Raw genomic sequence first — 26,290 nt, forward strand, 5'->3', positions numbered from 1 at the left:
AGTCTTTCAATTCTTGTTTGAGGTATCTTTGCCCATTCTTCCTTACAAAAGTCTTCCAGTTCTTTGAGATTTCTGGGCTGTCCGTCACGCACTGCTCTTTTAAGGTCTATCCATAGATTTTCAATTATGTTGAGGTCAGGAGATTGTGAAGGCCATGGCAAAACCTTCAGTTTACGCCTAATGATGTAATCCCCCGTGGATTTGGAGGTGTGTTTAGGATCATTATCCATTTGTAGAAGCCATCCTCTCTTTAAACTTTAGCTTTTTCACAGATGGCATCAAGTTACCATCCAAAATTTGCTGACACTTTTCATTGAATCCATTTTTCCTTCTACTCGTGAAATGTTCCCTGTGCCACTGGCTGCAATACAACCCCAAAGCATGATTGATCCACCCCCATGCTTAACAGTTGGACAGAGGTTATTTTTTTATTAAATTCTGTGCCCTTTCTTCTCCAAACGTACCTTTGCTCATTCCGGCCAAAAAGTTCTATTTTAACCTCATCGGTCCACAGAACTTGTTTCCAAAATGCATCAGGCTTGTCTATATGTTCATTTGCAAAGTTCAAACGCTGATTTTTGTGGTGAGGACGTAGAAGAGGTTTTCTTCTGATGGCTCTTCCATGAAGACCATATTTGTACAAGTATCTCTTTATAGTGGAATAGTGTACCACAACTCCAGTGTCTGCCAGATCTTTCTGGAGGGATCGTGCAGTCAAACGTGGGTTTTGAATTGCTTTTCTCACAATCCTGCGAGCTGTTCTGTCTGATATTTTTCTTGGTCTTCCAGATCTTGCTTTAACTTCCACTGTTCCTGATGATTGCCATTTCTTAATTACATTCCGAACAGATGATATTGACATCTGAAAACGCTTTGCTATCTTCTTATAGCCTTCTCCAGCTTTGTGAGCGTCAAATATTTTCAGTTTCAGTTTTCTAGACTGCTTAGAAGAACCCATGGTGCTGATTGTTGGGGCAAGGTCAGATGAGTCTGGGCATTTAAAACCTTTGAGATTGACATCACCTGGTCTTCCCAGACGATGATTGAGAACAATCCATGACACTGGCAGGTCTCAGCTTTGCAAAGGGGGCAGTGCATGCTATAAATTCTGCAGGGTGCCCAAACTTTTGCAGATGCCATTTTTTTGTTTTCTGTAATTTTGAAAGTGTAAATGATGGAAATATAATCTAAAAACTTTTTTGACATATTATAAATATGTCTAATCTGTAATTTGATGCCTTTTGGAGATTTTTCCATCTTTCCTTGGCTTCGTTATGCACATTAAGACAAATTTTTACCTGGGGTGCCCAAACTTATGATCCCCACTGTATGCAGATTTGATCACCCAAGAGCTTTGTTTTGGATTCCAATACCACATTGGGGTTGATTTACTAAAGACAAATCCACTCTGCACTGCAAGTGCAGTCGCTGTAGATCTGAGGGGAAGCCCTGATTGAGGGGAAGGGAAGCTCTGATGATTTTATCATACAATTGTTTCCGAGCAAATATGCTGTTAATTTTGCTTGCATCTTCACCTCAGATCTACTGCGACTGCACTTCCAAGTGCACTTGTAGTGCAAAGCGGATTTGCCTTTAGTAAATGACCCCCATTGTCTAATGCAACCTCTTTGCATCTACTTTGTTTGGATGAACGAGCTCAGGCATCATTGTTTAAAAGGCCAAGTTTAACTTTTAAAGATAATAAATGTAATGGCTGCACGTAGAAAAATGTGCAGTTATTACTTTTTTTATTAGGAGCCTGTAGAGCATTGCACCCACGATCAGCAGATTGTGGGTGAAGTGTCAGGCTCCTGCAGACTGTCAGTGTAGCTGTCTGCCCATACCTCTTACAGGCAGGCAGTTTCTAAATAGTAGGAAGCATCAATGAACTACTAGAGCGTTCACCAGCGTCCTCATAATTCATTGAGAGCTACAAGCTGTCAGCCACAATGGTTGACAGTAGTTGTAGTTCTCCCATTCACACACCTCTGAATGATTGACGTTGCCCAGGGACAAAGTCCTGCACAGCTGCGTTCTTTTGAACTAGTTAGAGTGGGTGTGGGGAGATGATCCCCTGTCTGCTATCACAATGGGGGCTCGGGGGGAGGGGGGGCTTGGTGTGTGAACCGCTGATTTTGTAAAATGTTTACATGTTACACCCTGAATATGGGTATAAACATCTTCTTCTGAATATGGTGGGTGCTCGCTCTGCAACACCATCATTCAGAGAGCACCTAGTATTTATATTTCAATGATTACAAGGTGTTTTCCGATTTGACAAGGTGGAGATCATGATGTCACCTGTCCTTCCTCTCCGGCTCATCCAATTAGAGAACGCCTTGTATTCAATTCATAAAAATACAAGACATTCTCTGAAAGACAGCAGCGCTGATCAAGCAACTCCCAGAGTTCAGTGTGCAAAGGTGAAGCTGCTGGTGCAGCACCCATGGCTATTCCTGTATGACAGTGATTTTCAGCATCCCCTCTGGTTTGTAGCGATGCATAGATACATTGAACCAAGCTGGGCTAATGTAATTTTGGCAAAGAAATAATAATTCCCAGAGTTCTGCTTTAACCTTTTGCTACCCATGTAATGCGAATATGCAGGGGCAGAGGCTGGGCTTTAACACCTACATGCACACTTGCTGCTTGCTTCAAGCACAGTCACTAAGCTTTTCTAGACAGCTCCCAGTGTCTAATAATGATAGGGAGCCAGTCCCATCTGTGAAAGCCAATTACAGCAGCCACATGAATGGGCAGTACTTTTGGTCCTACCAGGCGTAAAAACCCTATTAAATGTACACCAGGGCTGGGGTAAACTGAAACCATATATGGGATGCCCAGCTGCACCATGCAAACGTTTGGAGCAAAAAAAAAAAAAAAAAAAAGTGTCAATAAACTGAACTACAGATTATAACCTGAGCATGCAGGAGCTATGCTCATGTAAACAGCAAAGATTTTATAATATATATATATATATCCAAGTTACATATATGTAAATATACCACACTGCACAACCAGAAAGTGCACTGAAAGTTTTCCAAAATCAGCCATAAATATGTTACAGGCCCAGGACCCTGCATTCACTATATATGGTCTCTCACAGTACACAAAACATGGAAATGCAATTATTTTAGTAAATACAAACTGCTAAATACCTTTTCTCATCAGCAGTAAATGGCAGTCTTGTGATTTTCTATAAGTGTGTGGCTAAAGCTTGTAGGAGGAATTTTCATTCTCCCCTGATGGTCCTGTGAGGCTGCAGGACCCCTGACCCTCTGTCTGGACAGTGTTGATTGGCCCTGTGTTGATCACATGCACTCTCCCAAAAAAAATAAACCTCTCTAGCAATACACACCAAGGTATGTGCCCCCGAGGTTCTGTACTATCAGGAGATGGATTGGGGACTGTGGAAGCAGGAGAGGATCAGAGAATACAGGATCAAACAGCCTTTTTACACAATGCAGAGGTAACCCCGTAGGTGCCACAGTGAGTATAACAAGCATGCTTTACTACATATACAGACTCATTTTACTGATGTGGGTTTAGTAACACTTTAAAGCTTCCCAGTTTCATGTTCAAAGAGCAAAGCTCATGATAAAGATTCTTAGTCAAATGAACAAACTAGAAGCAGAATGGCGACATGAGAAGCTGCATTGCAGAATGTGGAAATCGATTTGTTACCAACCTGGCTACAGGGTGTAGTGACAAATCATAAAATTACAGGACTGATAACAATAAAAAATATTTGGGTAACATGGGGTGCATATAAGAATTGCAAATGTATATTTGGCATTTTACCTGCAGTTTCTTGTTAAATCCCTATCAACTGATGATTTAAGGGTCAAATGAATATTTGATTTAAGGCATGAATGTAAAAAAAGCTAAAATTTACCGTTTTGAAGGAGCAGTCATCTTTTTCACAAGGTTCTTAATTTTTTCTGCCGAAGTAGTGTAAGTGAGCTTTTCCAGCAGATGAAAGTCCTCTTCATGAAACTCCTCTGGAGTAATGTTGCTTAAAAGCTAAAGAAGAAAAAAAATAAAAAATAAACATATTATAACTTAAAACAAGTGCATTATACAATTCTGGGTAGCTGCTTATTCTAAAAAAAAACATTGTAAGTTTAATGGTAGATTTAGTCCAAGAAAAAAAAAAAAGTTTTGTATATACACACATACAAACACAAATGTATACAGTTTAATTTCTCTATGTACCCGAAAATAAAGCATAGAACAAGTAATTGGACATAAAAAAATCATGGAATTGTTTGCATGAACAAAATGTAATATAAATTATTGACTTATCGAGGTAGCCACCATTTTTCGTATATAACAGCCAAACAAGTGTGCTGTGCAAGGGACCGACTCCGGCTCTAACAAAAGAGCCCAGGACCATCATGGTTCCTCCTCCATGTTTGACAGTTTCTATCACACACCAAGGAACCATCCTTTCACCTACTGGACAGCGTATAAAAACGCTGCATGATGAACCAAAGATCAAAAATTTTGATTCATCAGTCCATAAGACCCTCTGCCAGTCGTCAGTAGTCCACCGGTGGAGCTTCATGGCTTTTTCTTATTTTGCCATCTTTGCTATGGTTTTCTTACAACCACTTACTGTAGCCTGCAGCTTAAAATTTTCTCTTCACAGTTGAAGCTGGGACTTGGTTACTTCGATCAGTGTTAAGCTGTTGTCCTGTGAGCCACCTGGCATGCAATCTGTTGACTCTCAGAAACTGGTCTTTTGATTCTGTTGTGGCTTTGGGTCCGCCAGATATCCTCCTGTCAGAATTTCCTTCAGTTTCCAAGTGCCTTTTGATGGTGTAAGAAACTGTACTCACTGACACACTGGCTCTCTTTGCTGTTCCTGTAAAGGAAAGACCTACACTCTTAAGGGTTATATTGGTCTGTCTGCCTTCATTTGTTCAAAAGAAGAGGAATCTGCTGCTTCAGGTGTATGCCATACCTTGATTGGAACCAAGTAGGGGTGCTAGCCATGGCCTGTTTCCGTAAAAACTTGAGAAAAATAAGAAATGGCTGCACATCCGAATTTTCCAAAAGTGCTTTTGGGAGACTTCAGATGTGTTTTTGCAAAATTTAGCCAGACTTGGATGTTTCTCTTCGTAAAAAAAGGCTACCGTCTTGCCACGCTACCCCATAGCCCAGACATATGAAGAATATGGGAGATTTCTGTCACATGTACCACACAGCCAGTACTTGCCAGGTTTTTCTGTAGCTCCTTTAATGTTGCTGTAGGCCTCGTAGCAGCCTCCCTGACCAGTTTTCTTCTTGTATTTTCATCAATTTTAGAGGAAGTCCAGTTCTTGGTAATGTCATTGTCGTGCCATATTTTCTACACTTGATGACTGTCTTCACTATGTTCCATGGTATAGCTAATGCCTTGTAAATTCTTTTGTACCCTTCTCCTGACTGATACCCTTTAACAATGAGATCCCTCTGATGCTTTGGAAGCTCTCTCTGGACCATGACTTCTGCTGTAGGATGCAATGAAGAAAATGTCAGAAAAGACCTACTAGACCTACTACAATGTCAGAAAAGCTGAACTTTATTTGGGGTTAATCGGAGGCACTTTAAATGATGGCAGGTGTGTACTGACTCCTATTTAACATGACTTTGAATGTGATTGCTTAATTCTGAACACAGCTACATCCCCAGTTATAAGAGGGTATGCACACTAATGCAACCACATTAATATTATTATTTTTTTACTCCCCCCCCCCCACTAAAAGATTTCAGTTTGTTGTTTAACTGAGTTGTACTGTTAATAGGTCACAATAAAGTCCACCTGTGTGTAATTTAATCTTAGTATAAATACAACTGTTCTGTGAAACCCTCAGGGGTTTGTTAGAGAACCTTAGTGAACAAACAGCATCATGAAGGTCAAGGAACACACCAGACAGGTCAGGGATAAAGTTGTGGAGATGTTTAAAGCAGGGTTAGTTCATAAAAAACATCCCAAGCTTTGAATCAAACACCGTTAAATCCATCATCTGAAAATGGAAAGAGAATGGCACAACTGCAAACCTACCAAGATATGGCCGTCCACCTAAACTGACAGGCCGGGCAAGGAGAGCATTAATCAAAGAAGCAGCCTAGAGGCCCATGGTAACTCTGGAGGAGCAGCAGAGATCCACAGCTCAGGAGGGAGAATCTGTACACAGGACAACTATTATTTGTGCACTCCATAAATCTGGCCTTTATGGAAGAGTGGCAAGAAGAAAGCCATTGTTGAAAGAAAGCGATAAGAAGTTTTTAGTTTGCAAGAAGCCATGTGGGGGACACAGCAAACATGTGGAACAAGGTGCTCCGTTCAGATGAGACCAAAATTAAACTTTTTGGCCTAAAAGCAAAAACATGGTGGTGGCAGCATCATATTGTGGGGAGCAGCAACATCATGTTGTGGGAAGCAGCAGGGACAGGAAAGCTGGTCAGAGTTGATGGGAAGATGGATTGAGCCAAATACAGGGCAATCTTAAAAGATTATGTGTTAGAGTCTGCAAAAGGACAACGACCCTCAACATACAGCCAGAGCTACAGTGAAATGTTTTAGATCAAAGCATATTCATGTGTTAGAATGGCCCAGTCAATGTCCAGACTTAAATCCAATTGAGAATCTGTGGCAAGACTTGAAAATTGCTGTTCACAGATGCGCTCCATCCAATATGACAGAGTTTGAGCCATTTTGCAAAGAAGAATGGGCAAAAATGTCACTGTAGATGCTGGTAGAGACATCTTCAAAAAGACTTGCAACTGTAATTGTAGCAACAGGTGATTCTATAAGGTATTGACTCAGGGGGGGCTAAACACAAATCCCCCCCACACTTGTCACATACTGGAATTTAGTTGTAAAAGAAAATTGAAAACCATTTATAATTTTCCTTTCACTTCACAATTATGTGCCACTTTGTGTTGGTCTATCACATAAAACCCCCAAAAAATGCATTTACGTTTTTGGCTATAACATAACAAAGAGTATGAATACTTTTCCAATGCACTGTATATGTCTCTACCAGCTTTGCACATCTAGCGAGTGAAATTTTGTTCTATGTGCTGGTTGTCCAATGTGCCCCTGTGCCTTGAACGAGGCTTGGGCTACCTCCAGTCGCACCTGCCCCTTATCTATCCATTAGAATGCATGTGCTCTGATTGTGGAGACTCTAATAAATGTATAAGGGTTAGGACTGCAAGTAATACAGAATGCTGTGAAGAGGCTTTGCAGCTTACGTATGCGTTTGCAAATGTGTGCCAACTAAACCCTTGGTTTTAAATGCATACTGTTGGACAGCTTAATTTGGTTGGTAAGCAGACAGGTTGGTGACTTGACCTGGGAATTTTCTCTGGTTTTGTCCTTCGCGCATTTGCCCTTTCATGTGCTCCCTGCTGTGAAGGACAGTTATAGGTGGGGACATCTCTTTGTAACAGGGAATGTACCCTACTCTGACTTCGCCACCCACAGTGATCATACCCCAGCAGGAGTATTCTGGGGACACCCTTGATAGAAAAATATAGTAGTATTGAAACTTGATATTAATAAATGCACAACATCCTTTATATGTATAACAAGAAATACCAAAAGAGCAAAAGAATGGAGTTTTAAGGTGCAAAAAAATTGCTGAAAAATATATATTTTTTTATTTGTTACATAGATAATATAAAATGACTTAAAACAAAATCGGGCAAGAACAGCCCCGTGGTCACAATACAAAAGAATGGTTGCCTCTACATGTTTCAACACAAACGTGGCTTCTTCTGGAGCTTCTGTAGGACCTTTTTAATACAACCCCACCTTTAATAAGGATTACGATTCTAACCAATCCCCACAACCCTCCAAGAGGTCCGATGGGTGATGTCTGTGCCAAAAACAAGAGGGAAGAACAACTGCCCTACAATTAGGCCTGCAAATAAACATGATTGGTCATTAGTAGTATTCCCTGAATCATCTAAAATCAGATCAAATCGTATTATATACCTGACCTGTTATCTCAAAAAGGGGGGGGGGCTTGACAAATTTAATCAGTCAATATCCATATCTTTTTTCCTAGTGAAAGCATCAGACAGTGATGGCAAATTTTGGGGTACTTGTGCAATCTACCAAATTATTTTTCTACTAATTTAATCAAATCCGTGTCTCAATATTGGTTCTAATGAGTTGGAGAGTATTTATTAACTGAGCACCTCCCTTCTTTTCATTTTCCCCTGTTCCTTAGTTCAGTGTCAGTAAATTGCCTATTAAGCCAAGAAGATCAACATTATAATTGATCTGTCCCAAGGGAATAACCCCTAAAAAAACAACAACATATATTTTTACAATAGTCATTTAGCACCTTCAAGTAACAGGGGTCTTACTGCTAAAGTAAGAGAGTCACTTACTTTTTGAACAAGTATTAGAAGCTTCACTGATAACAAGGTGAAATGGCCACAGCAATGGACCTTGTTGAGAGAACTCTTAAATACTCAATCCCAGCTGCGTCTGACATCACTGTTGGGAGAGAGCAAACCAGTGGCAATCTACAACAGGTGTATGTAAAGTCGCTTAGCGGCACCCTACCACGCATGCACGATCCCGCCATGGCCATCTTTAAGAATCCTTTTGTCCTCATCGAACCTCTCCAAAGATTGCCCGACCACTAGGTCAAAGTTGGTCATATAAATTGCTCCTTCGTGTCCCTGTGGGGATCACTACCAGTGGGGAAGAACCAACCCACTTTAAGCCCCAAATTGCCATTTGGTGCCATATTGCACGCGGGCAAAGCAGCCACGGCCATCTTTGGAGTTCCACTGGATTGGCATAGAGTCTACACCTGCCCACAGTAGCCTTAGCGTTCTGTACAGACGCTGACCCGCCGGTAGCCATCCTGAATTAACCCCATTCCCTTACCATGGTAACATTGGTAACGTTTGTGGTGAAACATGTAGAGGCAACTAACTATTCTTTTGTATTGTGACCACAGGGCTGTTCTTGCACGATTGTTTTAAGTAATTTTATATTATCTATGTAACAAATAAAAAAAAAAAAACTATTTTTCGGTAATTTGATGTTGATGTTTGATGGGGCATCCAACCTAAAATACACTAACAATAAGGACAGCTGATGAGTAGAAAAAGTTGGACATGTCACAAGTTAACAATCACTGAGATAGATAATGTACCTATCTAGGTAATAAAACATTATTTGTATTTTTTTTTTTTATAAAAGTAACAAAAACAGGGCAACAAAGTGTGACATTTAACACTGTTTTTTGATAAACTAACGCATCAATGTTTGGTTTGATTGATGTAGTAGAAATTCTCAATGCATTCTTAAAGCGGGGGGTTCACCCTATGAACGTAAATTTTTTTTTTTTTTTTTTCTGCTACCATAAAATCAGGCATTGTAGCGCGAGCTACAGTATGCCTGTCCCGATTTTTTTACCCCCGTACTCACCTTGTACTCGTACATCGAAGATACCGGGGAATGGGCGTGCCTATGGAGACGGAGGATGATTGACGGCCGGCTCTGGCGCGTCACGCTTCTCCGGAAATAGCCGAAATAGGCTTGGCTCTTCACGGCGCCTGCGCATAGCCTGTGCGCAGGCGCCGTGAAGAGCCGAGACCTACTCCGGCTGTCTTCGGGGAGAGTGACGTGCCAGGGCCGGCCGTCAATCATCCTCCCTCTCCATAGGCACGCCCATTCCCCGCGGGAGCCGAAATCTTTCATGTACAAGTACACAGTGAGTACGGGGGTAAAAAAATCGGGACAGGCATACTGTAGCTCGCGCTACAATGCCTGTCTCGATGGAAAAATGATGTAAGTGAGGGTGAACTACCGCTTTAAGGTGCTCATCAGATATTTTGATTCTAATTTTGTCCTTTGTGTGCTTCATTCTTGAATGTAGTTGCTTCACAAATATAGGTGCTGCCGAGAACGGATGACATATACAAGGTGTGATTGTAAAGAGGTAGGACATTTTAATTTGGAAAGTTAAAACGGTATAAGTTTTCAGTAAAGAGACACTGTCAAATTTTTCTTTCGTCACATGTGTTCGTTAAATGTAAATGCATTTTTATAAACAATTACACAAAAAATAAACATTATAAGGCAAGTTTACGATTTTGTGATGGGCCATATTCATAACCATCTTGGCCGCAGACTGGACATTCCTGCTTTACATATTATTCCCAACCAGACAAATTTCAGATTTAACAGCTTCCTTAGCCAACATAAAGACCTTCCCATGCTCTTGGCGACAGCCATTAACAACTTGCTACTCAGTGATCATGCTCCCTATTCATCTTGTACTTATCTTAACACTGCTATTTCAAAACCTGCATCTTGAAATCACTGTTACAGGAACCGTCACTCAGGTGTAATGTAGAGAAGTAGTTACAAAAAATGTTTTCCTTAACGGCTCCTCTCAAACCCAGATAGCAAGAAATTGAGCTGCGAGATTGAAAATGATTTGCTAAGCTATTGCTAGACTTGCCAGGCTTCACAAGTTTGTTGCACAATTCCAGAAGTCTGCATTGCATGACTTCCAGATCAACTTTATTTGCAAACATTCTGCAAGTCTGCTGCAAGTTCTGGTTCAGTTATGTTGTGCAATAGTCATCCCACCACAGGGGTCACTGTGACTTGCAGAGCACTTGCTGTAGATGCACCACTGAAACTTTGCTCTTCCTAGAGACTTGCCATGCAAATTTGCTACAAGAAAGGTTCAACTAGAACTTGTGCTTCAAGTGCTCTGCTAGTATACAACTTGGTGTGACTTGCAGGTTTGACGTTATCACGCCTCTCCATATGGAGAAACACAGCACTGAGCACAAAACAAGCCGGAGAAGCCTTGATGAGACGCCGCGCTAACATTGGATGTTTTTATTGCGCCTTTCAACCACTAGCCTGTAAGTGCAATTCTTTTTTTGGCCATTACATTTTTTACGGTATTATGCTATGGTCTTCTTTCTGTTCCCATCCTTTTAAAACAACAGACACCATTCCTGACATCCTACAGAAGGTCTATAGGGAGACGAGAAGAGACCGCTGTTACGGTGGTCATAGAGTTAGGGTAAGGAGACTACATCACCACTTCCGGTTGCCCCCTTGGTGGAAGAAGTTTTCTCCATTACAATTTTCCTTTATTATGGAATAACCCTTCAAGGACTGAGTTTGAATCACTTCTTATTCGTCTGCAATTCACCTGTCAACTCATAGTTGTGGGGCTTTATTCACTTATTTTTTCACATTTTTCACAGTTGTAAAGAGTCTTTTTAGACATTGATATACATTTGATTTGATTAATGCTATATCACTTTAGCACAATTTTTTTACCGCAAGGTTCATTATCACATGAATAGATTCTTTATTTAGCGCTGTACTTTTATTATCCTAGTATACAACTTGCCAATAAAAAATGTGCAGCAAGTTAAACAGACTTACAATTCAACGCTGCCACAAATTTGTGGCAAGTAATCCTTGCTATCTGGGAACTGAGCCTTCTGAGATGCCACATAATCATGTGATAGTTCTCATTAGGATTGGGGCATGACAGAAAGAAACCATGCACATGTCTTTCATCTTAAAGTGGCCCACAAAGAGTCTATATAGCCCTTTCAACTGAAAGATTTATTAATCTTGAAAACAAAACAATGCTTGTTGAGGGGTAAGGAAACACATTTTATGACAACGGCAGCCAAAGTAAATGAGACCAGATCTGACTACTTCACAAACTCCAAAGCCCTTTCCTTGTTTCATACAGTCCAACCCAGATCTCATGGGAGGCATCACCAATTATCGTGGACCCATAAAATGTCAGCATATGCAGATGAATTAATATTCTTAATACTCAGACGGCAATGGGGCTTTTGCAATCAATGGATATCTCCCTATACCCATTTCTGTTAATCCCCGTAATCGGCAATCCCGATTGAGCCCTTGGTCTTTGTTAAATGTAACCTATCTACTTCTTGCAACTTCCACCTTCTCGACTTTCTAAATTAGGACAAGTGGCTTAACCAAACAGAACTTGGCTCAATTAGACCGCTGGATCACATATCAACTCCTGCTTGAGACAATTTCTACTTTCTGTCCCTAGAATGGGAGACCTTTGTGCCTTATAACCCCTTAGGTCTTAGGCAAGTCAAAATACCCCTTCCAGTACACTCCTCTCCAGGATCTATAATATTATATTCTCCCTAGACCCAGACTACAACTCCCCCTTTTAAGAGAGATCAGAAAAGAAATTACCCTTCCCTCATAGCAGCATAATGTATCCTATATTTTGCACATAAATCCTTGACAGCAAATACATTTCAGGAATTATGGAAAAAAAAAAAACAGCCAACCAAGTATGCACTGGGGTTCCGGATGGGATCTGAATCTATGACACCACCGCTGCAAGTCAGTAAAGGATTGGCTTATTCAAATAGCTGACTTTGCCAATAAAACATTCTACCATCGTAGTTTAGGCTACAAGGCTCAAACATTTTACTACAGAAGACTGAATATTCTGCAGGAGAGTGTTAAAGAGATAGATTGTGGATTCCATCTGTCCATTTCACTTCTGTTCCATTATATACTGCATAAACCAGTGGCCAGAAATCATTTCCCAGAAAGCTTAATAAATAAAAAAAATAAACTGTTTTAGCTCACTGCAGGAATAATTGCCAAAATAATAAAAAAAAAAAAAAAAAAAGGTAAAAAAAATGCAAATATCAATATCTCTATGATAATGTGAAGATAAAATGCATTAAATTTACTTGAAGTGTTAAACTATCCATTAAAGACTTACATAATTATGTTCAAAGCACAGTGTAATAATTGCCTGTAAGCCTTTATTTATGGTTAAACGGCATGCAGAGCAGCACAAGCTAGCCCATAAACCACAGCACTTAACTCTCTTTAACTGCATACACTTATGATTAGGCCATATTTCTTGCAACACTACAAAGAAGCAACAATTCTGCTATAGCCAAGAATCAAACTCTGCCACTGGAAGAAAGAGCATTAAAATATGCACATTTCCCTTTGCTATCCCAGTACTGCCTAAACTCAAATCCCTTATTTGCTAAATAAAAAAAAATACTGTTTAATGTGAATATAATCAACCTTATTCCACCCTCTACTGAGAAAAGGAAAATGTGTTCGTAGGGGTAAATTCCTGTGAAACATTGTCAATCACCAGTGATGTTTCACAGAATGATTTAAAGCGGAGGTCCACCCAATTTTTTTTTAAAAAGCCAGCAGCTACAAATACTGCAGCTATTGACTTTAAAAAAATTTACACTTACCTGTCCAGCGTGCCCGCAATGTCGACAGCCGAGGCTGATCAATCGATGTCTCTCGGCTGTGCCATTCTGCTGACGTAAATCTACAGGCAGCGGTCAGCAAGTGGTTAAATGAAATCATGTTATGGTCACTGCTACTGAGATGTTATTTTATATGAACAACCACCTTATGGGAAAGGAGAGGGAGAATAATAACCAAGATAGGTTTAGAGCCCATTCACACCTCCGCGACAAAACGCCCGACGCCGGACGCTCGTGCCGCTGGAGGGGAGAATTCCCATTGCTGTCTATGGAGATGGTTCACATCTCATAGACGCCGTACGCCTGTCGCCTGAAAAAAAGTCCCGGACCCGTTTTTTCAGGCGGCATTAGCGTTCGGCCATACAAAGCAATGGGAAGGCTTTGTTAAAAAAAAAAGAAAAAAAAAAGTTACACACTCGTGGCAAAATACGCAGCGTACGCGGCGTATCTTGTCGCGGAGGTGTGAATGCAGCCTTAAAAGGTGGACCTTAAAAGGATAAACAAAACAATATTGTGGTTAAACAAACATAACAAAAAAACTGTAGATGGTACATAGCAAGCCACACCTTGGACCCTTAATGGTCCTCAGGGCCCAGGATTTATCTAAGCTTGACTTGTAACACTAAGCAATGTATGCTTTCCAGGTGTGGTGATAAACCCTGCTGGTAGAAATGAGCTCAGGAGTGTTTGGATCTTAGTCCAAACCCATTAAAGTTTTCCTGCCAGGAAGCTGCCACTGCACACTGCCAGGCATAAGCAACTCGTATAGGTGCAGCTGTGAGGCAGAGAATGCATCAACAGCTTAAGATTGGAGGCGTGCAATGACAGCTTCCTTGTGGGATAGCTCAGATGGGTAAGGACTATTATCCAGACACACCCAAGCTCATCCCTACATGCCGGAAAAAAGCTTTCTGACCTTCAGCAGGGTGGGGGCCATTAAATCTGAAAAGTACCCTGTTCTTCAGGACCTGGGGTACAACAGCAAATCTGTTAAAGCCAGGGACCATGGAGAAAGATTGAAAATGGGTCTCTGAGAAAGAAGGTCCAGGCAATAAATTAGAAGCAACAGAGGGTCTGTTAAGTGTTTGACCCATGTGGGCCCCATGGGCCAATTTTGTGCAGTGAGAATCACCTGGATGCCTTCCTGCTCTACCCTTTACTGCAGACGAGGTAGAAGTTTATAGAGGGGTAAATGCATAAATGGGATAGAACTGACCCACAGTGTCAAGAGGGCATTGAATCACTGGATAAAAAATACCCAAGCTCTATTGCTGGTGATGCTGTCCAAGGCTGAAAACCGGTGCTCGTGGCTGGGGTGTGTAGTCCCTCAATACTTTTAACGTTGATAGATATAAGCGGACAACTCAGTAGACTAAAACGTTACAAAATCGTTATGCTATGACGAAGACCACAGCAGCTGAAACATTAGTTTGTTTTACTTGATGTACTTGTGCAGCCAATAAAGGTATTTAAGGTTTGAGTCTACCAAGTTGATGGGTTACATCTAGCAACATGAGGGAATCCATACAGATTGACCTTAGTAGGTACAAAAAACAAGACAAGATATTTACAATTGCTTTAATTCTCCAGTGAACTCCTCTAGGCGACCTTTTTTTCAATTTCTGATAGGTGGCAAAATCTGATAGCAAACAATGAGCTTCATGAATGTAATCGGTCTGGTTAAATAAGGCAATTCCTCTCCCCTTATTAGCTGGCTTGATTATGATGTTGTTGTCTTTTAACCACTTAACCCCCGGACCATATTGCTGCCCGAAGACCAGAGCACTTTTTGCGATTCGGGACTGCGCCCCTTTAACTGACAATTGCGCGGTCGTGCGACGTGGCTCCCAAACAAAATTGGCGTCCTTTTTTCCCCACAAATAGAGCTTTCTTTTGATGGTATTTGATCACCTCTGCGGTTTTAATTTTTTGCGCTATAAACAAAAATAGAGCGGCAATTTTGAAAAAAAATTATATTTTTTACTTTTTGCTATAATGAATGTCCACCAAAAATATATAAAAAAAAATGTTTTTCCTCAGTTTAGGCCGATAGGTATTCTTATACATATTTTTCGTAAAAAAAAAATCGCAATAAGCGTTTATTGATTGGTTTGCGCAAAAGTTATAGCGTTTACAAAATAGGGGGTATTTTTATGGCATTTTTATTAATATATTTTTTTTACTAGTAATGGCGGCGATCAGCGATTTTTTTTCAGTACTGCGACATAATGGCGGACACTTCGGACACTTTTGACACATTTTTGGGACCATTGGCATTTTTATAGCGATCAGTGCTATAAAAAATGCATTGGATTACTATAAAAATGCCACTGGCAGTGAAGGGGTTAATACTAGGGGGCGGGGAAGGGGTTAAGTCTGTCCCTGGGTGTGTTCTTACTGTGGGGGGGGGGGTGGCCTCACTAGGGGAAACACTGAGGATCAGCATTTCCCCCGCTGACAAGACCGAGAGCTGTGTGTTTACACACACAGCTCCCGTTCCCCGCTAACGAGCAATCGCGGGTGCCCGGCGGCGATCGAGCCCGCCGGGCACACGCACGGAAGTCGGGGGCGAGCGGGGGGCTCAAAGAGCCGCCGTATAGCTACGGGCTCTCGTCCAGGAGAGCCGACATGCCGCCGTATAATGACGGTGGCTGGTCGGCTAGTAGTTAAAGCTATTAACTATTTGGTTCACAGAAACAAACTAGGTGTGATCAGGGATAGAGCAGAGCACATGTTGTCTTTTTGCTGATGAAAATTGTTATTTTAATTGTAGATGACCATAAGCACACCAGATACAGAAGAGCTCAGGGATTGAGGAAAACAAAAAACTTTCCAAAGTACACTAAAGGCCTGCCAGTAATGACCACTGTATATATGAAGCACATAATAAATGGGTCAAAAGGTATGTTTAGTAATCAGGGCCGGCCTTAGGCCTTTAGGCGCCCTGTGCGAGAAAGCTTTACAACGCCCCCTAGTGACCACGCCCCTTGGTAACCATACCCATTTCTCCAATACCGGCTCCATTTAAAGCCTTCCATTCCGTTAAGTTCCCAACAAAAAGATTACAAGCTATGATAAAAATACAACTTTTATTCACACGCTATAATAACGCCACATATACTGCAAATCACACTCTATAATAACGCCACATATAAAATAAATCACACGGTATAATAACGCCACATACAGTATACTGTATAATAACACCACATATAAAGTAAATCACACGCTATAATAACACCACTTATAAAGTAAATCACATGGTATAATAACACTACCTGTAAATTTACTATCAAATATCAAACATAATTACAATAAAGTATTTTTTAACTTTTGCATTTACAGTTCCTTTAAGAAACACCCTATTTAAAAAAGAAAATACAAAACAGACATTAAAGCGGGAGTTCACCCATTTAAAAAAAAATAAAAAATCTCCCCTTAGCTTCCTGCTCGTTCGGTCTAGGGGAATCGGCTATTTATATTAAAATATGTGCAGTACTTACCCGTTTTCGAGCTGCATCTTCTTCCGTCGCTTCCGGGTATGGGTCTTCGGGAGCGGGCGTTCCTTCTTGATTGACATTCTTCCGAGAGGCTTCCGACGGTCGCATCCATCGCGTCACTCGTAGCCGAAAGAAGCCGAACGTCGGTGCGGCTCTATACTGCGCCTGCGCACCGACGTTCGGCTTCTTTCGGAAAATCGTGACGCGATGGATGCGACCGTCGGAAGCCTCTCAGAAACCTGTCAATCAAGAAGGAACGCCCATTCCCGAAGCCCATACCCGGAAGCGACGGAGAGGATGCGTCTCGTAAACGGGTAAGTACTGCACATGTTTTAAAATAAATAGCCGATTCCCCTAGTAATAACGAGCAGGAATCTAAGGGGGAAAAGTGCCCTCTAAGGGTGAACCCCCGCTTTAAGCAGTACACTGCACTTATAAAAAAATAATTTACTTACAGAAAAAAGTTTTTATATCCGCTGCCTGCTTCTGTGGATTTTTGCGCATGGCATATGAGCTCCTCATAGCAAGGCAAGGACAGCCGCCATGCCGTCTTTCCGGCAGAATCCGCCTGTGGCCTGCCAGGTGTACCTAGAGCATTTGCCACCCAGGGCGGATCCTATATCTACCCCCCCCCCGTAAAATGTAAAAACACCCCACTGTGCCCCCTGCATCCTTCAATATCTCTGTCACTACTGTGTACCCCCCTCTCCACAACTGCACCAATGGACCTCTCTACATTACACAGCACCCTGCACCCCTTTACATTACACTGCACCTCTGGACCCCTTTACATTACACAGCACCTCTGGGCCCCTTTACATTACACAACAGCACCCTGCACCTCTGGGCCCCTTTACATTACACAACAGCACCCTGCACCTCTGGGCCCCTTTACATTACACAGCACCCTGCACCTCTGGGCCCCTTTACATTACACAGCACCCTGCACCTCGGGACCCCTTTACATTACACTGCACCTCTGGAACCCTTTACATTACACTGCACCTCTGGAACCCTTTACATTACACAACACCCTGCACCTCTGGGCCCCTTTATATTACACAGCACCCTGCACCTCTGGGCCCCTTTACATTACACAGCACTCTGGACCCCTTTACATTACACAGCCCCCTGCACCTCTGGACCCCTTTACATTACACAGCACCTCTGGGCCCCTTTACATTACACAGCACCCTGCACCTCTGGGCCCCTTTACATTACACAGCACCCTGCACCTCTGGGCCCCTTAACATTATACAGCACCCTGCACCTCTGGGCCCCTTTACATTACACAGCACCCTGCACCTCTGGGCCCCTTTTACATTACACAGCACCCTGCACCTCTGGGCCCCTTTTACATTACACAGCACCCTGCACCTCTGGGCCCCTTTTACATTACACAGCACCCTGCACCTCTGGGCCCCTTTATATTACACAGCACTCTGGACCCCTTTACACTACACAGCACCTTGCACCTCTGGGCCCCTTTACATTATACAGCACCCTGCACCTCTGGACCCCATTACATTATACAGCCCCCTGCACTTCTGGACCCCTTTACATTACATAGCACCTCTGGATGGACCCCTTTACATTAACACAGCACCTTGCACCACTGGGCCCCTTACATTACACAGCACCCCACAGCTCTGGGCCCCTTTACATTACACAGCACCCTGCATCTCTGGACCCCTTTACATTACACAGCACCCTGCACCCCTTTACACTACACAGCACCTTGCACCACTGGGCCCCTTACATTACACAGCACCCTGCACCTTTGGGCCCCTTACATTACACAGCACCCTGCACCTCTGAGCCCCTTGCATTACACAGCACCCTGCACCTCTGAGCCCCTTACATTACACAGCACCCTGCACCTCTGGGCCCCTTCACTTTACACAGCACCCTGCACCTCGTTACATTACACAGCACCCTGCACCCTGCACCTCTGGACACTACACAGCACCTTGCACCACTGGGCCCCTTACATTACACAGCACTCTGCACCTCTGAGCCCCTTGCATTACACAGCACCCTGCACCTCTGAGCCCCTTACATTACACAGCACCCTGCACCTCTGGGCCCCTTCACTTTACACAGCACCCTGCACCTCGTTACATTACACAGCACCCTGCACCCTGCACCTCTGGACACTACACAGCACCTTGCACCACTGGGCCCCTTACATTACACAGCACTCTGCACCTCTGGGCCCCTTACATTACACAGCACTCTGCACCTCTGGGCCCCTTACATTACACAGCACCCCACAGCTCTGGACCCCTTTACATTACACTGCACCACTGGACCCCTTTACATTACACAGCGCCCTGCACCACTGGATCCCTTTACATTACACAGCACCCTGCAACCCTTTACATTACACAGCCCCGGACACCTGTATGTAACACATACACCCCCCTAACAGTTCTGGACCCCATGCATGTTACGCAGACCCCCGTACAGTGCATACCCCCTCCCCCTAAAATACAGATCTCTCCTTACAATACAGAACCCCCTCTACAATACAGATTTACCCCTACAATACAGAACCCCCCCTACAATAGACTACCCCTACAGTGCAGACCCCCCTACAATAAAGAACCCCCCCCCACAATACAGAACACCCCCCCTACAATAGACCACTCCTACAGTGCAGACCCCCCTACAATAAAGAACCCCCCCCCACAATACAGAACCCCCCCTACAATAGACCACCCCTACAATAAAGAACCCCCCCCACAATAGAGAAAACACCCCCCCTACAATACAGATCAACCCCTACAGTGCACACCCCCCCCCAACAATAAAGACCCCCCCCCCCCACACACACACACACACACACACAATACAGAAAACACCCCCCCTACAATACAGATCAACCCCTACAGTGCAGACCGCCCTACAATAAAGAACCCCCCCTAAAATAGACGACCCCCCCTTCAGACCTGTAAAGCAAGCAGGCTCAGATAACCTGCTTGCCGCGTGCTGCACACACAGCACAGTACAGGCCAGGGGGAGGCTGCTTCACTGCTCGGCTGCGTGACTGAGACAGTCACAGGCAGCCGAGACTCAGACCCGCAGAGCTGCCTAAGGAGAAGGGGGATCAATGCGGCCAGGTCCCGGGTGTGCCGACGGCTCGCTGGGATGCGGCTTGCATGGCACCCCCCCTGCAAAGCCAGGCACCCGGCACCACGCCATGCCACCCGGCAAGGTCCTCTTCAGTCGCGGGGGGGGCGCCGGCCTGACACCCCCAGTGTGCAGCACGCCCCCCCGCCCACTACTTAATACGCAGGCGAATTAAAAAATATGTGCGGTCGCCAGGCGCCCATGTTGCTATGGCGCCCTGTGCGATCGCACTGTCCGCACACCCCAAAGGCCGGCCCTGTTAGCAATATATAGGCAGCCTTAATGGAACCACATTTAGGATCTGGAGAAAAGGAAGGAGTTACCATTCTTGGCCTTAGAGTGGCAAGTGATATTTATAATTAAATACAAAATAAATAAAAAAATCACATTGTAACTAGATAGTATTGCACATAACCTATTTAACAATCTTACCCGTCCATTACTGATTACAGCCATTTGTCCAGGCAATAATTTGAGAACTTCACGACAATATAACTTTTGAGTCTGAAGTATGTCCAACCCGAGTGTATTATACTTTTTCTCAAAGGCATCGCCATCCATTTCCTGAAAAAAGTAATAAAAAAGGTTCATAGGATGCTGCTAAAAAAGTAAAAGAAGTGTTTATAGCAATATAGCATGTGTTTCTACTGCATTGTGCAGGTCAGTAATTAAAAAAGGACAGAGAAGCTTAAAGTTGTTTTATTTTTTTCGATGAAGCTAAAAGCTGTGATTACTGTGCCATAACCCCTCCGTGTATTCAATATTGATTATTTTTCTGATTTCTAAGGGGACACACCTGGCTATGTGCATAGATAATGGTTTGTCTGCTGATGCGGTCTACCCTTTTAAAAACTGTATTTTTCCCCATAGTGGATGTGCACTGCTGGACGTTGGTCTAGAGCTCATTTCTTCTCTAGCCGTCTATGTTTCCCCCATGTTGGTAAGATATGTCCACAATGTCAAGAGTATGCCATCTTAGCAAATAAGAGGTTGGCAATCTGTAAGATAGAGTGGGAACAGGACAAAAAGCAATCACTTTGATGTAGTTGGTCAAATTGAACATGTTTTGCAATAGAGAACTAAGAATCTCCACTTTTAACACATTCCCTACCGAGTCATTGTAAAATGACGTCGGCGGGAACCCTTCCTCCTTCAGACTGGACGTCATATGACGTCCTTGCATTCCCGGGCGGCTAGGGGGCGCATTGCTCGGGACCCGGTGCGCATGCCCGGCGGCTGCGATGTCCGCCGGGCACCCGAGATTGCCCGCAATCACAACACCATGGATCTGTGTGTGTAAACACACATATCCATGTCCTGTCAGCGGTGAGGAGACAGATGTGTGTTCCCAGTACAGAGGAACACACATCGGTCTCCTCCCCTTGTGAGTCCCCTCCCCCTACAGTTAGAACACACCTTTAGGGAACATATTAACCCCTTCCCTGCCAGTCACATCTACACAGTAATCAGTGCAGTTTTATAGCACTAATCGCTGTATAAATGTGAATGGTCCCAAAAATGCGTCAAAAGGGTCCGATATGCCCGCCGCAATGTCACGGTCACAATAAAAATCGCAGATCGCTGCCATTACTAGTAAAAAAAAAAAAAAGACATAATTCTATTCCCCATTTTGTAAATGCTAGAACTTTTGCACAAACCGATCAAATACGCCTATTGAGATTTTTTTTTTACCAAAAATATGTAGAATACGTATCGGTTTTCAAAATTGTCGCTCTTCTTTTGTTTATAGCGCAAAAAATACAAACCGCAGAGGTGATCAAATACCACCAAAAGAAAGCTCTATTTGTGGGAAAAAAAGGACGCCAATTTTGTTTGGGAGCCACGTCGCACGACTGCGCAATTGTCATTCAAAATGCGACAGCGCTGAAAACTAAAAATTGGTCTGGGCAGGAAGGGGGTGAAAATGCCCTGTATTGAAGTGGTTAAATGTGCTGTGTATATGGAAACTGTTGAGGACCAGATTACTCATATCTAAATTTCTACTGCATGTCAGTACTGAAAAAGGGCGGGGATGCCTGGAGTTGTTATATTTTTTTTTTATAAAATCTTTATTTAAAGTAGGACTATATGCAAATTTTTTATTATTATTATTTCCTATTGCAGAGATTTCCCTTCACTTCTTTTTCCATAGCCAAATCAGTAAGCGAGAAGAAATCCCTGAAAATTAAGGGAATTCCTTGGGGACCCCATGGTCACTAGTGACTAGTGACCCCATTGGAAGATTTCCCCTCTATTACTTTCCTAGGGACAACCCAAAATGTGGAATTTTCTTTTACTTTCAAACAGGACAAATACAGAGGGTGAAGCTCCTCAATGGGGACACAGACAGCAATAAAAACAGCTCTTCTTCACTCTATCCAAAACTAAAAAAAGTTTTGCGTTTAGTTATGCCTTAGGTTGGAGTATTGAATTAGATACAGTGAAAAAATATGTTGTCACAATATTTCAACAAAAAAACTGATGAAAAGTTCCAACACAAAGCTAGGATTTGCATTTATGAAAAAGTAAAAACAGGTGATACAAAATAACCCTGATATTTTAAATACACAGGTAGTTAAGTGTCATGATCTAACTTTATATAAAGATGAAAAATTACGTTTTTGTACCATTTGCTTCCTCTAATTGTAAAGCAGATGGGAAAAAAACTAGGCCAGACCTAAAAATCGCCCTATGGTCACAGATGGCAATACGATTTTCCATGGTGTATAGAGCCTGAATTTTCGAATACCACAAGCTTTTAGAGAGGGGTGAGGTTTGTTTCAATTTGAGCAGAATACAGGCTATGGCAGCATTAGGTGAATCAAAAGGAAACATTTGTAATGTCTCTTAGACATGTGATTTATGAGCAATAAGTAGGCAGCAGGGCTGTTTCAAAGGTTAGCTTCCTAAAATAGATCTGTACTGCCAACCAGAAAACTTGGAGACAGACATTCCCAGAATACATGTTAAAAAACATACACTCCTCTTTCCCACAGTGCCAACACATCAAAAAGAAATGTGGAAAGCACGAGTGGTGGGTACTCTATAGCAGTGGTCATCAACCCTGTCCTGCAGGGCCCACTAACCGGCCAGGTTTGCAAGATAACAAATGCATCACAGCTGATATCATTTGCTCCTCAGTGATTGCAGTAGTCTAGACTGCATCTCCCCAAGGTAATACATAAAACCTGGCCTGTTAGTGGGCCCTGCAGGACAGGGTTGATGACCACTGCTCTATACCATTACAATAAGATTTGAAATCCTGACTCCTGTATCTTATTGACTCACGAAATATAGGACATGGTCTCTTTGAGCAGTCCTGATGAACACCTATATACAGTGCCTTGCGAAAGTATTCGGCCCCCTTGAACTTTGCGACCTTTTGCCACATTTCAGGCTTCAAACATAAAGATATAAAACTGTTATTTTTTTTGAAGAATCAACAACAAGTGGGACACAATCATGAATTGGAACGAAATTTATTGTATATTTCAAACTTTAACAAATGAAAAACTGAAAAATTGGGCGTGCAAAATTATTCAGCCCCCTTAAGTTAATACTTTGTAGCGCCACCTTTTGCTGCGATTACAGCTGTAAGTCGCTTGGGGTATGTCTCTATCAGTTTTGCACATCGAGAGACTGAAATTTTTGCCCATTCCTCCTCGCAAAACAGCTCGAGCTCAGTGAGGTTGGATGGAGAGCATTTGTGAACAGCAGTTTTCAGTTCTTTCCACAGATTCTCGATTGTATTCAGGTCTGGACGTTGACTTGGCCATTCTAACACCTGGATATGTTTATTTGTGAACCATTCCATTGTAGATTTATGTTTTGGATCATTGTCTTGTTGGAAGACAAATCTCTGTCCCAGTCTCAGGTCTTTTGCAGACTCCATCAGGTTTTCTTCCAGAATGGTCCTGTATTTGGCTCCATCCATCTTCCCATCAATTTTAACCATCTTTCCTGTCCCTGCTGAAGAAAAACAGGCCCAAACCATGATGCTGCCAACACCATGTTTGACAGTGGGGATGGTGTGTTCAGGGTGATGAGCTGTGTTGCTTTTACGCCAAACATAACGTTTTGCATTGTTGCCAAAAAGTTCGATTTTGGTTTCATCTGACCAGAGCACCTTCTATCACATGTTTGGTGTGTCTCCCAGGTGGCTTGTGGCAAACTTTAAACAACACTTTTTATGGATATCTTTAAGAAATGGCTTTCTTCTTGCCACTCTTCAATAAAGGCCAGATTTGTGCAGTATACGACTGATTGTTTTCCTATGGACAGAGTCTCCCACCTCAGCTGTAGATCTCTGCAGTTCATACAGAGTGATCATGGGCCTCTTGGCTGCATCTCTGATCAGTCTTCTCCTTGTATGAGCTGAAAGTTTAGAGGGACGGCCAGGTCTTCGTAGATTTGCAGTGGTCCGATACTCATTTCAATATTATCGCATGCACAGTGCTCCTTGGGATGTTTAAAGCTTGGGAAATCTTTTTGTATCCAAATCCGGCTTTAAACTTCTCCACAACAGTATCTCGGACCTGCCTGGTGTGTTCCTTGTTCTTCATGACGCTCTCTGCGCTTTAAACGGACCCCTGAGACTATCACAGTGCAGGTGCATTTATACGGAGACTTGATTACACACAGGTAGATTCTATTTATCATCATTAGTCATTTAGGTCAACATTGGATCATTCAGAGATCCTCACTGAACTTCTGGAGAGAGTTTGCTGCACTGAAGGTAAAGGGGCTGAATAATTTTGCACGCCCAATTTTTCAGTTTTTTATTTGTTAAAAAAGTTTGAAATATCCAATAAATTTAGTTCCACTTCATGATTGTGTCCCACTTGTTGTTGATTCTTCAAACAAAATTACAGTTTTATATCTTTATGTTTGAAGCCTGAAATGTGGCAAAAGGTCGCAGAGTTCAAGGGGGTCGAATACTTTCGCAAAGGCACTGTATCTCTCTCCCACTTGAGAAGGTATGGAGGATATAATGGTGGTTGATTTATCAACTTGTATGAGCAAGAGCATAGTTCATGGGTGAAGAATCTAGGTACATTTGTTCAAATGGGTAAAGGACCACTGATAACTCTTGAGGAGGGTCTGTCATAGCCTGAATGTCAGGAACTATCTTCCATACAGATGAATTGAAAAAGTGTTGAATCCTAAACGTACCCGAGAGTAGTAAGGCCTGAAAACCTTGATCCTCTGTTCCCATAAGAAAAGAGGGATGACCAATGATGAGAGAGTAATAGGAAAGATCAGAACTGCAGGGAAAATGTGTCTCTTGAGCTAATCTTTCCCAATTGTTGCAAGAAAGGGCGGAACATTTAAGGAGAAGGTCTCATCTAAACATTTTTATTATAACTCCAAAGTACGTTAAAAGGGAAACTTTGCTATAGAGCACAAAGTTTTGGCAGAACATTAATATTAAGACCTTTAGACTTCATTTTGCAATTGGATAGAATATAATATTCTTCTAAGGATCTAAACAGGTTTAGAAGGGACATTTCAAGATGTGCAAGGAAGAGGAGGAGATCATCCACAAACCCAGCGATCTTATGATCTGCGGAGCATTTGTGTTCAAACCTTGGATGTCTGAACTCTTGTGTGGTACATAACAATGGCTTTAATGACAGGATAACGATTAGAAGGAAAGCATGTCTGGTTCCATTGCTCGAGTTAAAGTAATCAGAAGATGTTTAATTTACCCTAATCACAGAGGAGGGACACACATATATTACATCCAGCCAGTAGGATGTGTGCATGCACAGGCCAATATGTTGCATGGTTGATGTAAAAAATTACCAGTACACGCTGTCAAACGCCTTTTCGGCATCTGCAGATAACAAGATCGCAGGGTATTTCCTCATATGAGCAAGGTGGATTTGATTTTTTTTTATTATCCATTATTATCATCCGCCATACAGCTACAGCGATTCACTTAGAAGTCCCATTGTGCCGTCGTCAATCGACGCCCGGAGCGGTCGACAAATGGTTACATTTGTCCCTCGTTACACTGTTCACAGTAAGCTCTTTGTTAATTTATTGTACTGCACTTGTCTGTTCATCCTTGACCTGTATGAAAAGTTCTAGACCGGAAAGCTCACGGCTGACTTGGCACAACTGGACCTTTACTTCCTAAAGAAGAAGCATATAGTTCAACAAGTTTTGGGTGGATACCTCACACCTCCTTTCACAAAACTCACGCTGGTGCAGATCGATTATAGGCCAATTTATAATTTGGAAGACTCTCTCTTGGGATCTTCCCTTTGGAAGGCTCTTGGAATTTCCAGCTTCTATTCAGATAGAGCTTGTCCATGCAATTCAAGATTGACTTGTCTTTCCCTCAGGCTTTT

At 42.5% G+C, this 26,290-nt stretch overlaps 1 protein-coding gene across 3 annotated transcripts in view; it reads right to left on the reverse strand.

The window, feature by feature from the left end:
* UGGT2 (UDP-glucose glycoprotein glucosyltransferase 2) overlaps positions 1-26,290 on the reverse strand; it is a 446,216-nt gene that overhangs the window by 178,203 nt on the left and 241,723 nt on the right. For all 3 annotated transcript variants that reach the window (XM_040336106.1, XM_040336105.1, XM_040336104.1), the window contains exons 22-23: positions 20,367-20,498; positions 3,896-4,023 (exon numbers count right to left, since the gene is read on the reverse strand). In XM_040336106.1, the coding sequence (XP_040192040.1) occupies positions 3,896-4,023; positions 20,367-20,498 (260 nt within the window). The remainder of the gene's footprint in view (positions 1-3,895; positions 4,024-20,366; positions 20,499-26,290) is intronic.

This window comes from Rana temporaria, chromosome 2 (assembly GCF_905171775.1).
Source record: "Rana temporaria chromosome 2, aRanTem1.1, whole genome shotgun sequence".
NCBI lineage: Eukaryota > Metazoa > Chordata > Amphibia > Anura > Ranidae > Rana > Rana temporaria.